At 32.2% G+C, this 16679-nt stretch overlaps 2 protein-coding genes across 3 annotated transcripts in view; one reads left to right on the forward strand and one right to left on the reverse strand.

Moving 5' to 3' along the window:
* LOC106680905 (mucin-2) overlaps positions 1-12800 on the forward strand; it is a 53821-nt gene extending 41021 nt beyond the window's left edge. The window contains exons 3-8 of the mRNA XM_014420923.2: positions 2829-3008; positions 5019-6408; positions 6474-6670; positions 6855-7040; positions 7115-7247; positions 9214-12800. Of these exons, the coding sequence (XP_014276409.2) occupies positions 2829-3008; positions 5019-6408; positions 6474-6670; positions 6855-7040; positions 7115-7247; positions 9214-9350 (2223 nt within the window). The 3' untranslated portion in view covers positions 9351-12800. The remainder of the gene's footprint in view (positions 1-2828; positions 3009-5018; positions 6409-6473; positions 6671-6854; positions 7041-7114; positions 7248-9213) is intronic.
* A 1305-nt stretch (positions 12801-14105) lies between these two features.
* Positions 14106-16679, reverse strand: part of LOC106680914 (PIH1 domain-containing protein 1) — a 93036-nt gene continuing 90462 nt past the window's right edge. For both annotated transcript variants that reach the window (XM_014420940.3, XM_014420941.3), the window contains exon 7: positions 14106-14161. In XM_014420940.3, coding sequence (XP_014276426.1) covers positions 14129-14161 — 33 coding nt within the window. In that variant the 3' untranslated portion in view covers positions 14106-14128. The remainder of the gene's footprint in view (positions 14162-16679) is intronic.

The raw sequence follows: 16679 nt of genomic DNA on the forward strand, positions 1-16679 counted from the left end.
AAAATTAGCACGAGACTGCCATTGAGTTGAAGCTAGTTGAGGATATTGACCCTTCCCGCTATATGATCCTAGTAATAACAGTCATAGCTTCCTCAGTGACAACCGTTTATTATTGCCGTAATGTATTATGTTTACTTACAATAATGTTTCAACAAAGTAATTACTATATAGTTCAGGGTCTTATTTAAAATACATAAATATATAAGGATGCTGCATTCGATGGAGCACAGGGTCGGGTTTTCATTCAATAATTTATGTGGAAAACTTCCTTGTAATTTTACAAAAAGGGGAAATTTCAAAATTACTCCACAACCTCAAGACAGCATCAGAAATTAATTATTGTTTCATTATAATTTAATAATACACTACTATCACTTATTTTTTATTTATTTCTATTTTTATTTATTTATATCTTATTTTTATTGTTATTGTTATCTCAAAGTGCTTCTCGCTCCCTCTCTCTCCCTCTCCCTCTCCCTCTCCCTCTCCCTCTCTCTCTCTCTCTCTCTCTCTCTCATCTCATTATATAAACAAATTTGTCATAGAAACAGCAATAGTTTTTAAATTACACATAAATATAAGCTGGTTAACGTGGACATTTTAATAAATTATTAATTCTAAACACTTATTAAAACTAACGTTAAGATTAATAGACTGACACTTTTTCTCGCGTGTTGCGAGGCGTTACATCAGTTCTGTTAAAACTTCTGGTTCTAAATAAAAATACATCACCAGAAGACACGATAACGATTAAAGAAATGCGTCTGAAAGACCAAGATATTCATATTGTATGTTCAACTCTAAAAGAGGAAGAAACTCTTCGGAACACGCAGAATACGTTTGCCAATTTTTTAAAATTTTATATTAGCCTTATAAAAAATGAATTAAGAAAGTTAAATAAAATTCATTTATTCACTAAGACACTGACAGAATCGGCAGTGTCACAAAAAAAAAATTACAAGAGAGAAAAACAATTATTTCAACACCATATATACATATAATATTTGTTCCATAAATAGTACTATTTTAAAAGTAAATGAAAAATAAAGTAAAGCTACCAATCCACCGATTGTTACTCTGTTTTCCACACCGTTAGTTTGAATTCTTGCCAGCTTGTCCATGTAGAAACATAGATTTAATATTTCCTCACTTATCGTGTCAGCGCCTCAATCACTCTTATAATCTTCAGGTTTAATTAGGTTTTCTTTTTGACAGCTGTCTTAAATTAAAAACTTAAGAGCCAGAAGGAGCCCAGATACATTTTTATATAAATACATAAAATTTAATATTATGTAGTGTAATAACTTACACCGTTAGTTTACTTTTTGACGGACCCCTGGGTAACTTATCCCGGGGGCCCGAGAAAATCTGCCCGATAGGTATTGGCTTCTTACCACAGCCTTGAAGATGGGTCTGCCCTTGGCCCTTACTGGGCTTCCTGTGCGTGGTGGAAGTGCCGCGTAAGGCTGTTGTGGGATGATGCGTCACCTTAGCAAACTCATATCTGCGGTAGAATGCGGTCTGAGAGGGCTGAATTTTATTTCTTGGCGGTACCGCAGTTTATAAACTCGACCTTCCCACTATGGTTAGAATTGGTTGGTTACCTATAGGAAAACTCTTTAGAAATTACTAGGCAGCGGGTTAACAAAAAAAAAAAAAGGTTGATGGTCCGTCTTACGGGTCCAAACAATTAATACTCCTCTGGTTGTATTCAAGAATGACCATTCCGTTTCAAATCAGGAAATTAAGGAAACGTCTTTTTCTCAATTATCACTTAGGGTAATTTAAAAAAATATTCAAAAAACAAAAGAAAGTTAATTCACAAATAATGAATCAAACAACTTGTATCCTAAGCTAATTATGCAGTAAAATAAAGTAATTATTTAAAACTAAAAATAAGAGGTGGCAAAGGTAAGAACATAAGTAGAAGCAACTAATTTTCTTCTGAACATATTTACTACCTAAAAGGTAAATACAAAAAAAAAAAAAAGAAAAAATAATACACAACTAAATTAAAAGAGACCAAAATTATTTCCATTTCAGTTAGCAGAAGAAGACAAACTTGTTATTACTCTCACTTTGAGAGTAAGGTGCCATATTTCTTTAAACTTATTGATATTATTCAATTTTTTGGGCAAAAACATAAGGGACACAAAAAGTAGCGCTCACTACTATTTCTTCATGATTTATCAGTTCTCATTTCGTTGCTATGAATAAACGTATGTAATGCTTTATTTCAAGTACTTCTAGGTTCTACGCTAACTAGAAAAAAAGGAAGGTTAAATGTGGGAAACGCATGTTATTTTTCAATCTTTTGAAATTTGTAAGCTCTCACCATCTGTACAAATCTCATAAGTAAAAATTTACAAGACTACTACGCTTCCCCCTGTTCTTTATAGATGCCAAACGGGGCCTCTTACACTAAGGGAAGAACACCGACTTAAGGTTTTTGAAAATAAAGTATTTCGTAAAATATTCGGACCATAAAAAGATGAGTTAATGGGAGAATTTAGAAGGAGAGAACTGCAGCCGGTAAATATAATTCAGGTTATAGCATTGTGATGGGCTTGAAAGGTTGTGGGAGTTAGTAACGAACGTATTGCTAAAATGTTAATTAACACTGAACCAATGGTGTTCCCCAAAAGGTCCGAGGGGTAGACCGAAACGTTTTTTGTTGGGAGAGTAAATAATGATTTATGATAAATAAGTCCAAAATATAGTATTTTTTCAGCCTAATGCTGAATATAAAATAGTAATTTTATCGTAATGCATTTTTACTAAGCGTATTTAATTGACGTGAAATTAATGAAGAATGACTTATGTTACAGTTAGTTTCTTCACGGAGGGAGAATGTTGCCTTTTCGCCGTACGGCGTGGTGTCAGTGGGACTGGTGCTGTATGAAGGAGCCAGCGGTACTACAGCGGCCGAGATACACAACACGTTCCGTCTTCCCTGGGACAGGCACATCACCAGGATAGGGTTCAGGGATCTACACCGATATCTAAAGGTAAATTAGATTTTTTAATTTTGAGATCATGACTAAGATAGTCACGTTGTGTTTTAAATGTTGACTAAAAAGTACAGGGAAACGACTGGATGGTGACAGGCAACAAGATGGTCGACTATTCATGCTGGACAGTGGTGTGAATGCGAACTGAGAAGGAATTATCTTATTTTATTTTATTTGTCTTTTGTTTAAATTATTTTGCTATTATTTAATCATTGTAATTACTATATTGTTCTACATATTATAATACCCTTAATATTTAATTATTATTTTTAAAATTTTATTTGCTGACATTCCAACCAATCCTAACACTATCCTCACCATGTATGCCGATGACACATGTGTGCTCGCTGTTAATAATAACCCATTAATTGTATCCCAAAATCTCCAATCCCATATCACAGCCCTCGAAAATTGGTGTAATTGGAGGATTAAGATCAATTCCAACAAATCCCATCAAATCACCTTTACCCTTCGGCGTAAACCTACTGACTGCCCTACAGTTTCATTTAATGATGTTACTCTTACCCCTGTCGAACAGATCCGTTACCTTGGACTACATTTGGACAAGCGATTAACCTGGAATCCTCACACCAGACTAAAAAGACAGGAAACTGCACGTCGATTTCGACTATTACAGCACTTACTAGACAAACGGTCTAAACTTCCAACACATTACAAAAGACTGATCTACATGACTGTAATAAGGCCAATCTGGACATATGGAGTTGAGCTTTGGGGCTCCACTAAACCTTCGAATTCCTCTCGTATTCAATCCTTACAATCCAAAATCCTTCGTAAAATCCTCAATGCTCCTTACCAAAAAAAAATCATACATAAAGACCTTAATGTTCCCTATGTAACCGATCTAGCCCGAACCAGATATCACTCCTTCCATTATAAACTCTCTAACCACTCAAACTCCCTAGTTTCTAATCTTGCATCCTCTTCCATTCCTGACAATCCTCCGAGGTGCCTGAAAAGAAGATGGCCACGAGACCAGCTAATGTAAAATGTCATTAGAGTGCTACCAATGGGTAGTTTCTCTACAAGCCTGTAACACTACAATTTAACTTAGATCAGATTTACTAAATGTATTATAATGTACAGTTGTAAATAGCATTTATCATATAATTTTTCTTTAATTATAAAGAAATCCTGTCTAATTAACTTAGGTAGATCTAACTCCTCCAGTTGTGGGACAACATTGAGTGGTGTGTTTGTGTATAGGAAAAGTAATTTTACTTTACTGCATTTGACAATATTTCATAAAAAAAATATGTATATTCACTCAAAATCGTTAGGTTTTTTTAATATATTATGCAATCTTTTTAGCTTATAATGCAAACTCTAAGCCTCAAAACTTTTAATTAAAGAACTAACCCAAAAATATGCCATATCATCGTATCAGGTAGGCCCAAGGTGCAAGTAAACTATCACCGCATCTTGTATATGGCAAGCATCTCACCTGTTTCTTTTTAGGATTTGAGATGCATTAGTTCTTACTAAAAAAAAACAAAAAAAACTATAAACATAATGTAAATTAATGTGAGAAAACAGGCTGTATTATTATTCTTTTCATGCTGGACATTCAGCACAGTGGGCATTAATTGTACATTAGGCTGGCTATTTATTATTTATAAAAAAAAAGTTTGAAAAAAGATAAAATATTTTAAGAATAACCAAAGTATCTTCAGACCATGACTAATATAATTTAGTCTTAAACTTTTAAAATTTGTGATTTCAGAAGCTAAGAAGGATTGAAAATAAAAGGACTCAAATTACACTGATAAAACAATAGAAACATTCATAAATTTGTTAATTTCACATCACAGCTCTTCGATATGATTGAATCATAACACAAATACTAATATTGGCACTTTATACATTGATAATTTTTTAATTCGTATAAACAACATCATTAACAATGCTCTTAAATTAATTATAAATAATAATATGTTTTTCAAACATGACACATAATCCTTTCTACTTGTTTATTTTTTGTTTTAGAGCTACTTCACGAATGATGGATTTCTTCGAGGATTGGTGCTAAGTAAACCCAACGTTATCCTTCATTGGAATTATACAAGGCAACTTCAATTTTATGGGTTTGACTTAAAACCTGCGGACACACCAACTAAATCTCCTAGCACTACGCAAACTACGCCAATGGATCAAACATCCAAACCTCCGACAACTGCTGAAGGAACATCAACCCAAACTCAACAACCCACTACTGTAACAATGCAACAAGAGACAGAAGAACAACCTGCTACTGAAAATGCTTCTAAATCTCCTACTACGACGCAACGTACGAGTGCTTTTACTACGGATGCGGAAACAATGCAGACTGGATATACCTCAAAGGTTCCCACAACTACACCTCCAACTGAAAATGCGGTTACTACTAATACAGAAACTCAGGAAGCTGAACAGACATCTAAGGCTCCTATAACCAAGCCTACCACAATAAAAACTGAAACTACTGATGAAGAAACTCAACAAACCGACGAAGTATCGATGGGTGATCAAACAAGTCCTTCGACAACAGATTCTATCACCGCTGACGGTAATAATCAACAAACTGAAGAAGTAACAAGGGTTACTCAGACAAACTCTCCAACAACAAATGCTGTACCTACAAGTGCAGAAACGCAACAAACGGAGGAAGCACCAAAGGTTACTCAAACTACTGTAGCGAATACACAAAGTGAAGAGACAAACACGACACCTAAGGTTCAAACAACAGTCAGCCCACAAACAGAAACGATGGCGACGGACACAACATCGAAGTCAGAAACAACAATGAAAGCAACCGATGAAACAAATGTCGACGAAATGGAAGGACGAGTTGATTCTGAAGAATCTCCCCAAACTACTCAAACGAAAGTTCCAACTACGGAAGCATTAACAGAGAAAACAGAAGCAGCTTCATTATCGACAATTACGCCAAGTACATCGCAAACACTTACTGTAAATGTACCTGAAACATCGTCGACGTCTTCGCCAGAGACGACCAGAACGGAAGTTAGTAACGAAGATAAGACTGAATCGGGGGCTACAATAATGTCCACTAATCCAACGATTCCACCGACAACACAAAGCAGTGAATCCCAAAGTACAGAAGGGGCAACAACTGAATCAAAGACTGGTTCAACTGTTCCAGCGCAAAGCGAAAGTGCCAAACCCGAAACACAGACAGCTACCGAGGCTATAACCACCATGGCAGAGTCATCTCCAACGGATACTGCGGGTACTTCTGCAGGTACCACTACTCCACCAAACAATGCGGAAACAGAAACAACGAACGAAATAAATACTCAACAAACCACCAGTGACACAGCGAACGATGAGGGAATTTCCAGAAAGAGAAGAGCATTACTACACTCCAAAGGCATTGGTGAGTGAAAAAGAGTAACAATAATGAGAAATCCTTTACCACAGTTATTTATATATTTTTTTCAGCTCCAGAACATAGAGAAGGAGTATCAAATTGGGTACCTCATTACCAAGATCCTAGATGGAATTACCACGCACCATTAGAGAATTGGTTTTTCTCGTACTTTGGAGGAGAAAAAGTTCCTATAATTACGTACAGTGCCTATCTCCCATTTGCTTATCTTGGAGATCTTGCAACATTAGCTCTTCAGCTTCCACTCGATGTAACTAATACTTTTTAATTGTATTTACTCACATTTAATGCGTAAACAATATGTCAGTATCATATGAGAAAAACTTCTGAAATTATAAATAATTTATATAGATATTGTTATTGGATTAATTTTACTTTATTTCTCAATAGATATTACAGTTATTATATTAACTCATTACTTTTCTTACATTCAGGATCCAAGATACCATATGCTAATTCTTCTACCCCAAGAAAGAAATGGTTTAGAAAAACTTCTCTATTCACTGCAATGGTGCCCAATTCGAGGGATAATAAATCAATTAAAACTAACAGCGGTCTATGCAACTGTTCCAGTTTTTACCATTGTAAAACATGTTAACTTAGTCCCTGCATTGGCAAAAGTAATCTTTTTTCCACTCCTCTTTTAATCAAAACAACCTCAGTATATATAAATAATATCATTATTACATTTCAGTTAGGAATACTCAGCGTATTCGATCCTTCTACGGCTGATCTCAGTGCTATGTCCCCAGAAAAAGGAATCTTTGTTCGGACCATTGAACAAGTCGTAACTGTGTCCTTAAGAAAATACTTTGCCAACTATCGATGTAAGTTGAAACAATAATAAAACTCAAGGTAATTTGCATCTATACATCACATATCCATGGATCCACCTTTCTGGTTTGAAAAAAAAAATGTAGTTTTGTATGTCTGTGTGGGAGTATTAGATAATATTTCTCCATACCTGCTATAACTAAATATTTTAGTTTAATTCTTGCTTGAAATTTTCAATCTAAATAATTAATACAAAAAAAAAAATTATCCCCAATTTGATATTAATGCTGTACTTTTAAGAACCATTCATAGAAAGATCAGCGTATAAGTTCTTTGAATGAAAAAGGAAGAATGAGGAATAACTAGACAGGAATAAATTTTCTATAACTAATGCATTTTTTAACTGTCAGGTTCAACAAAAATATTTTTTTGCTCCAGATTATATTTTATGTGTATGATATGATTAAGAATATTTAAAATTCTATACATATTTTTATCGAGGATGAATAAAATTTAGCTAGTCTTGGTTAAAACATCAATACAATGTTATCTATTCCTTATTGTATCGAATAAATAAAATAATAACCAGGAGAAAATTTGTTTTAAGATATAAAATATAAAATTAAACAGTGGCTGTGTCCTTCGGGAACTACAGACACCCAGCGCCGTCCACTATCAACAAACAGATCTTTATTGTCGAATTTCGGATCGGTAGAAGACAAAATGAAAATTTAGTATAATTTTTAAATTATGTAGATTTATTTAATGTATTTGCGATTGGTGAAGGAATAATATTATTATCAATGGTAAATTTAATAATAATTTTCCAAACAGCCGTTATACCTGTAATGTAAATAGTAAAAATAATACAATATCAATAATCAAAACTGTTGTTTGACCACTTAGAGATTGGGAACTCTTTCGCTCTTCGATTTTAGAGCCTAGAGCAAATCATAATTTAATTTTTTGAAAGGTCTAATTTATTTATATTTTTTGTAAGCCTACAATGCCCGGGTGGCAGTGCTTAAAGGTACCAAAATAGTAGAAAAAACTATTTATTGTTAACCAACGTATTGCCCCACTTTGCAGGGTTCCGTCAGAGCTAAATAAAAAACAAGATACAAATACTGTAAGAATTGACAGAACATTGAAATAAATATTCAGGGAAAATACGAAAATGTGTAATTTTTTTTTTAAAAATATAAAATAAATAATAAGAATAATTTAAGGAAGAATACATATAGGTTGATCGGAAACTAATTACTAATAAATAAAACCAAGTGTAATAGAATTCTAAATACAGAACTAGACTAGTAAATTGTAAAAAAAATACTCGTTAGAAATAGTTGTAAATATGGTAAAAATGTAGGTGTAAAATTTTCACATGCCCAATTTTAAAATTCCAGCTAGATGTATACTTCCTTAAATTATTATTTCTTTTATGTATTTAAAAATTACAAATTTTTTTACATAATTTGGTATTTTCTCTGTATATTTATTTTAATGTTCTGTCAATTCTTACAATGTTTCTATCTTGTTTTTCATTCCTACAAAACCCATCGAAGTGTAGGTAGGCGAAACGTAGGTTAGTAATAAATATTTTTTCTACGATTTTGGTACCTTTATTGACTGCCACCCGGACTATCTTCCTGCAATCCAATATTTATATTTTTTACTTACACGATTTTCTTAATTTTTACTATAACTTGAGAGCATCGCCATTGCACACAAATCTTCGATTTTCGGAGATCATGTTTTTTTTATTTTTTTCAGAAAACAAAAATTAAGAATGTAGCAAGAAAATAAAACAAAGTTTGTGAGGAATTATCGATGACCCTCCACCACGCATACTTCTTTATACACCTAGAATTCCAGTTGTTTTTTTTTAATTTCTCCATTAAAGGTCACTTTTTTAAAAAAGTATAATTTTACAAATAATTATTTATGGTGTGAATATTTTAAATTATTGTTACAAATTTCAAAGGATATCATCAATCTGAATTTTGAATTTGTTTTCAGGGTTCGAAGCGAAACCGAACGAAGTGGAGCAACATTTCATCGCCAATCACCCTTTCGCCTACTTCGTCCTAGATAAAGAGACCCAGGTGACCCTAATGACTGGCACAATTGTAAACCCAACGGCTTACAATCAATAAGTGATTGATATCAGTTAGGTGGTGATGTTCAATGGACGATTGATTAGTTTAACTAGAGCTACATGGTCTTTCAATATGAATAGTAGAGAAGTCGGGAAATATGAGATTAGAAGATGGGCTGGTTCCAATAATAGGTTTATTAAATAATTATAGATTATAAGTACTAAATTTAAAAGGTGCATATACATTTGTGAGCCAAACCGTTCGAGAACGACTGATTCGTAAAAAAAGGACAAGGTACGAAGTGAGATTAAGGCTGTCAATGAATCTCAATAATCCATTCAATTATGGTTTTTACCTAATCCGTTTTTCATTTAATTACTAAGATATCTGAATAAAAACTGTTATTAAAGAATTTATAACAGTTACTAAACATTAACAGATGACGAAATAGTTAAAAAACACTTTTTTGAATGAAGTATAAAAAAGCATAATTCATGGATTACTTACCAATTGCATGTTAACTACAATATCAATAATATACAATGAATTATTATAATTATTACAAGAACCATTTAAAAGGAATTTAAAGTTGTTTTTATTTATTTGTCAAGAAGCCAGAGGAATACTCATTACAACTAACTTCGAAAAACTTAAATTTTAGAAATCTTTAACATTTACGAACAGAAAGCAATAAATAAAGTAAGAAGCCTTAATAGATATCAGTTATAATATATATAAATAAACTTACAGTTTGGAGAAAATAAACAATACCTGCAATTTCATAACTGAGCCAGTTAAACTGGCGGCCAGAGGTTGAACATATTCGTTGAAGAAAAAATTAATCGATTAGTATGGTACAGTTTGACTTAACACATCAATTCAATCAGAACGATGTAAAATATACTTGAAAATTTTGCTACCGTTTTATTTTTCATTATATTTATTAATGAAAAATATTTTGATGTCTAAATTGTTCGAACAAAAAAATTTAATAAGGTTTGATATTCTAGTTACTATCGGAAGATTAGTATATAAAATATAATCGATTAGAATAATTAAAACTAAATTTTATCGATGCCTATTTTAAAATTAAAACAGCTAATTATTTCTAAAGGCGAAAATTTATTAGCTCATGGTTGTTAGTTCATTAGAGCCAGGGAAAATAATTTCAATTGATAGTTTGCCTCACAAGTGTATATCACTAAACGATTTTATATAAATATTTATATAGTTAAAAGTAGTCATGTAGGTTATTTGATTATTACTTCAAAAATGTATTAGTATATTCATTCGCTATACTAAATTGTAAAACCAAAGATATTTTTATCATTTATAATATTCCATAATGATTTATATACTTATGAAATTGAACTGTGAAGCCAGTGAACACGAATTATGAGTGGAGGCCTAGATAAAATTGTATTACTCTTATTACAGAAAAAATGATTGTACAAAACAAATTTGTTTTGAGCAAAATATTTGCACTGCTTTGTGGTTTCAAAATAATTGAAATACTACAGAATAGCTTCTCTTTTCTTTTTTTTTAAATTTGATACAATTTCAGGCAATAATAGCTCTGTATGAGAATTACATTTTAAGATAATACTCTTCATAAATTAAACATTTCCTTCCAAAAGTAAATTCATAATTGGTCTCTATTTTATGAAATATAACAAAAAATATTCATTCCAAGATAACATTCAAGTACAATGACTAATGAAGATTTTAGTTATAATTTGAGATTAGGAGTCAAAAATTAATTTTTTTTTATTGGCCTGTGTAATTAGCTTCACTATGTTAAATACTCAAACATAACTGATGACATTTTATAGAATTACCTTAAGTAGTTTATTTTCTTATTTGAAATTAAAACTACATATCTAGTTTAATATTTACTTAATTGGTTACATCCACTATTTATAAGTGAAGTGATAATTTTATACAACATTATTAAATCTTCAGCAACGTGGCTGCGCCAGTTTTTGTAAAATATTATGGTGTTTCTAGTAATAGAAAATTTAAACTGGACTAAAGTCCAGACTTTTTGTATGATAAGAATGAGTAAATAAAAACACAAGTATCATCAAGGGTAACAAATAACGTGGGAAATAGCTTTAAGGGGACGAATTCAAGTATTATTAACTCTTAAATGCTCCTGCTTAGACTAACATGGGGTGCACAGTGTGTTTATACCAATTTACGTCAACATTTTTTGGTGATTCCAAATTATTAAAAAAAATACTCATGTCCAACTGTTTCATCCAATGAGCTTGGGGAACTGAGAAAAAAATTGAAAACTCTGAAACAACTAAAATATTTATTTTAAATACTACTAACTCAATCTTTTTTTATACTACAAATGGTGGCAGATTTTGATTCAGTAAACCAAAAAAACCTTTATGTTAAAAAAATATCATCAGAAACAAAAAAAAAATTTTTTTTTAGTTCTAATAGGGCTTAAAACTGATAAGTTAAGAAATTATGGTTTGATTACAAGTATTTCACCTTCAGTAGATCTAATTTCAAACCTTTAAACAGGAAAGTTTTTTCTTTCTATTCAAATTAATAAACATCCTATAATATGAAATACAGGGTGTGACGACCGTGCAGGTTGGGGCATATGGGGCTCCAGGACCCGATTCGGAATGTTGTTGGTTCGATTCCCACCTGGGGCAGTTAATATTTATTTCTCGGTGGCCTGGAGATATAAATCTTGATACTCCCACCTAGTTTAGTACTCAGTGGTGACTGATTCCATAAATAGATAACTGTTCTCATTACATATAATTCAACAAACCTTTAGAACTGAATTTTTCTTTTGTTTTCTATATTTTCAACATAAAGGTTTTTCGGAGAGCTGAATAAATTCTTCCATCATTTTTGTGTTTAAAAAAAATCTATAAAATTAGCTTAGTTAGTAATTTAAACTTTTTAAAATTTATTTGATTAAAAAACTATTTTTGTTTTTAACTAAGCATTTTTCTTTTAGGATTGAGAATCTTGTTGATATCATTTTCCAAACTACGTATAAAAAAAAACAGCATTTTCAGGGAGTTTTATTTTATTTTTTTCTTAGCTATACAGATAGATATGTCTTTTTTTTTTTTTATTATTATCAAGAATCACCACAAAAATGTTGATCAAAATTGGCTAGGACACACCGTGCACTCTTGTAAGTGAAATCGGTGTTGGTCTTTTTTTTTAGCCCCAAGACTCAAACAAAGATTATATATTAGAAAAAATTAATAATAATTATATTTATTACGCATGTATGTATACTTATGCATACCTATACAAGCCTAATTTTGTATTAGAAGCACTGCCTTTTTTTTTTATCTAAATTAGTAGTAACTTGATCTCACACTGTAAATATATAATTTTATAGTATTAAGTAAAGTTATTTTTATTAGTAAGAAGATTTTTTTTTTTTATATTTGATCTTTTCGATACAATAGTGTTAGCATATAATATTTTTATACTGTTGTATGTGTATAAAATAAATATTTATTTTAAGAAAATTAAATATATAGTGCAAAAGTGGATTAATATTCCAAAAAAAATAAAAACGTGTTTAACCTTTATTTAAGAGAATACCCAATACCACCCAAAAACATATAAATAAAAATAAATTTTGTTTTAATGAGATTCAAAACTGCATAAAACAAAAATAAAAAGTTATAATTTTTTTTTTATTTTGAAATATATTTATAGATGTTAATGCTAGACAGAAGTGTTTGCCATTTTTTCGGCAGCTACATCCCCTGAAGTCATCAGCTGTGAAAGGACAGGTATTAACATCTTCTGAAGTAGGGATAATTCTCCTCCTCTATTAGACGATGGAAGTCCGACTCAGCGAGGGCGAATATCCTGGTTTTCCTCAACAACCTGACAAGATGTCCTTCCGTGGCGGTGCAATCCTTTAACATAAGCTTTGACTTCTTTAAGTTGTTCGACTGCGGTTTCTTTGCCTTGTCAAGTAACTATGAGATGTATGTGAGCCTGTATGTATAAGAGTATGTGTGAGTCTCAAGTAAGGCTACTAGGGCTTTTTGAGATTGATAATAGTAGGCTGTACCACTTTTCTCTATCTTTTCTTTACATTTACTAATACTCCAAAAAAGGATAGGTCACTCAATTTGAGATGAAGTGTCTTTAAATTATGTACTAGTTTTTTAGGATTGAAGGCTTTATTACTGAGGCCTCATCTCCTTATTACTTCAATTGCAGTAAATACGAAATTTAAATAATCACTAACAAATTTTCTTTTTGGATGACTTTTGACAGAAAAAAAGTACAAAAGAATACACACAAAAATTGGGCATTATCAGTTAATACAGGAATAAGAACATAAATTAATTGTACTGCTCCTTAAAAGAGACTGCTAGAGACAGACTTGTGTATTGACCAACCCATACAGTGAGTAAATGACTATAGATATTGTAGACAGAATTAATTACTAAGTGTTTATTGTTGATGAATGTTCCATTGTCACACATAAATTTACACATATTATGAAAGTAATTTTTTTTTATCATATTTTAATAATTAGTTTTAACTTTGTATTAAAAGATCTTTTAGTTCAACAACGGATGGTCATCAGATATAATTGACCCAACTCATTCAATGAAGTCCTTTGGGATCTTTATAATAGACGCTGTTATACCCTTCTGCGACCCCTGAGGTCTGTGGAACACCTATTAGGAACATGTGTTTCAGAGGAAATACTAATGAAAAATTAATAATATACATAAAAGTATAAAAATTATTTTATTAAATAAATAACAATATAATGGTTTGATTTTTAATTAATAAAAGTCTTTTATTTAACATCCTCTTCATATCACTAAGGGCATATGAATTTTCAGTTCCTGGAAAAAAAAAAAATAAAAGAGTTAAATATGGATCAAAGTATAGATTCATAAAACAGATATAACAATTATTAATATTTTAATCAAACCATATCATAAGAAAATTGCTTAATCAGTAAACACAAAAGAAAGAAAAGAAATATTTGTATAAGTGCATATCTTAACTCTATAAGAAAGTTATATTTGCTTTTAGAATAAAACAAAATAATAAATTATATATATAAATGATTGATCATATTTTTTAATATATGAAGGAGATGGTTGAGGGTTCAGTCAAAGAGAACAAAAAATAGTTAAAAACTATTTATTTGCCGATGTTTGGCCCGATTTGTAGAGCTTCAGTAGAGCTGTTCCAGTTGAAAGATGAAGATAGATTAAAAAAATTAAACCAGTGTTAGTCTGATATCTTCTGTGTTTTTTTAATTTTTGCCTTGCAAAATATTTTGTAAGGACAAAAACAAGTGATAATTGAAGGGTGTAATGTGCGCAGAGTTAGGTGGATGCGACAGAATTTCCCAGTCTAGTTCTGCAAGTTTCTTACGAGTTCTCAAAGCAGTACATGGCCTAGCATCACCATGAAGCAGTATGATGTCCTTCCAACTGAACATCACCTCTTTTTTTGGAGTGCTGTTTTTAAATTATCCAATTACTGACAGTACCCAACCCCATTTCAGCTATTTGAATGGTTTTAGAAGCCCAAAATGCATTGTTCCTCAAATGTTCCACCAAATCCATAATATTCTCTTTATTCGGTGTAGAAGGGGAGGAGCAGGTTTTCTGAGCTCACAATATACCGTTTTCCATACAATATTTTCATTAGTAATTGACTTTTTCATCTGTCCCAACAACGATAATTTTTTCCAACACTGGCAATTTTGTTCTTGGCAATAGAGATGTGGCCTTAACTTGAATATTTTCACACCAATTCTAGTTTTCCAATGTGATCCGAAATGGCTTGTTGAGCTGAATCAAGCCTTTCTGCAATGTCTGAGGTAGTCAAAAAACGATATTAGTCTAAAATGATCCAGACAGTATTGTTTATAATCATAGATGGTCATCCATCCAGAGAGTGGTTTATCAGAAAGGTCGAAATCACCCCCTTTTGTTCGAACCATCTACTGCATGTTCTATCAGAAATACCTTTTCCAAACACTTTCAATAAATGTTTACATTTGTAGCATTTCTTCCTTGTTGGAATTCATACAAAATGTGGTTAAGTAAATGAACTTTATTGGTGTCTATAGATACAAAGTCGTGTATCACTTAATACTGACATGAATGATATGCATCAAATAAATATGTGCATACTTTGTTTTTGGGGCTAAGGGTGGATTATTTTTGTGACCTATTGTTAATACAATTTAAAGTCTTGGGCGAATTTGATTTTGGGATCCAGGTTGGATATCTTATTTGGACTCAGAGCACCTCTAAAGGTGTTTTTCTGTCGAAAACTCAAATTGCATAAATATTGTTAAAAATTGTGGTAGCATTTATAATTCGATGCTCTCACCAGCAAAGGTTTTGATATGTATGAGAGGCACCAGCTGGAGTTTTTTAACTTAAAATAATTTCTTTTGTCGGCATGCCAAAGATACCGCCGTAAAATAAAAGGACCTAGGCAAAAATCTGTCGGCAACAGATCTAAAGAAATGTACATACAAAGATATATAGATAACAGAGGGTATGCACCCTCTGGGAACGGTTGACCGTGTAGGCAGAGTTAAACAAACAAACAGCCCTTATCTTGCACGTGGCCAGTTTAGATATTAGAAAGTACAGAGAAATAGCCGCCATAATTGATAACAAATAAACACCCCTTATCTCACACGGGGCCTCTCTAAAAACCTCGGGAAAAATAAAGTAAGCTGCCAGAAGCCGGCTTTCTTCAAAGAAGAAACTTTTAAAGATGATGAGGTAGGAAAAAGACCGACTTTCGTCGATGATCATTGGACCTTCTCATCATCATTTGGACCTCCTCTGAAAATAGAGGAACCAATCAGACAGAAATCAAAAGAAGGAGGAGTCAGAAGGAGAGGGGAGAAAATGAACAAAAAGAGAGAGATGGACACCGTTGAGGACAGAGTTCTCAGGTAGAGAGTTGAGGGAACACAGTCAGAGGAGAGGACACAGTCGGGTGGACAGAGTTCTGTGGAGAGTCTCAGAGGAACACAGCCTGAGAGAGCCGGACGGAAGAGACACAGTCTGGGAGAGATGAACATTTGAAGACAGGCCGGAGGAAGAGAGAGCGGCAGGCAGGAGGCGGATATGAACGCTCTTCCACGACAACCGCCAAGCCTACCGATGTACCGAAACAAGTAAGACCTTTTCTGTTGTTATTTGAATGGCAAGGATAGAATTAATAACTTAGAGTCAGTATAAATATCAAATATCCCAACTGGTACTTCTCAATTCATTATTTTATAATTAAAGTATAAGGAAACAAGTTTACCATGCTCTCTCATAATAGTATTCTTGATAATGTATATATCATTGTAAATATAAAACATGTAACAAGGAC

Source organism: Halyomorpha halys, unplaced genomic scaffold, assembly GCF_000696795.3.
Source record: "Halyomorpha halys isolate HHAL.00 unplaced genomic scaffold, Hhal_1.1 Scaffold299.1, whole genome shotgun sequence".
NCBI lineage: Eukaryota > Metazoa > Arthropoda > Insecta > Hemiptera > Pentatomidae > Halyomorpha > Halyomorpha halys.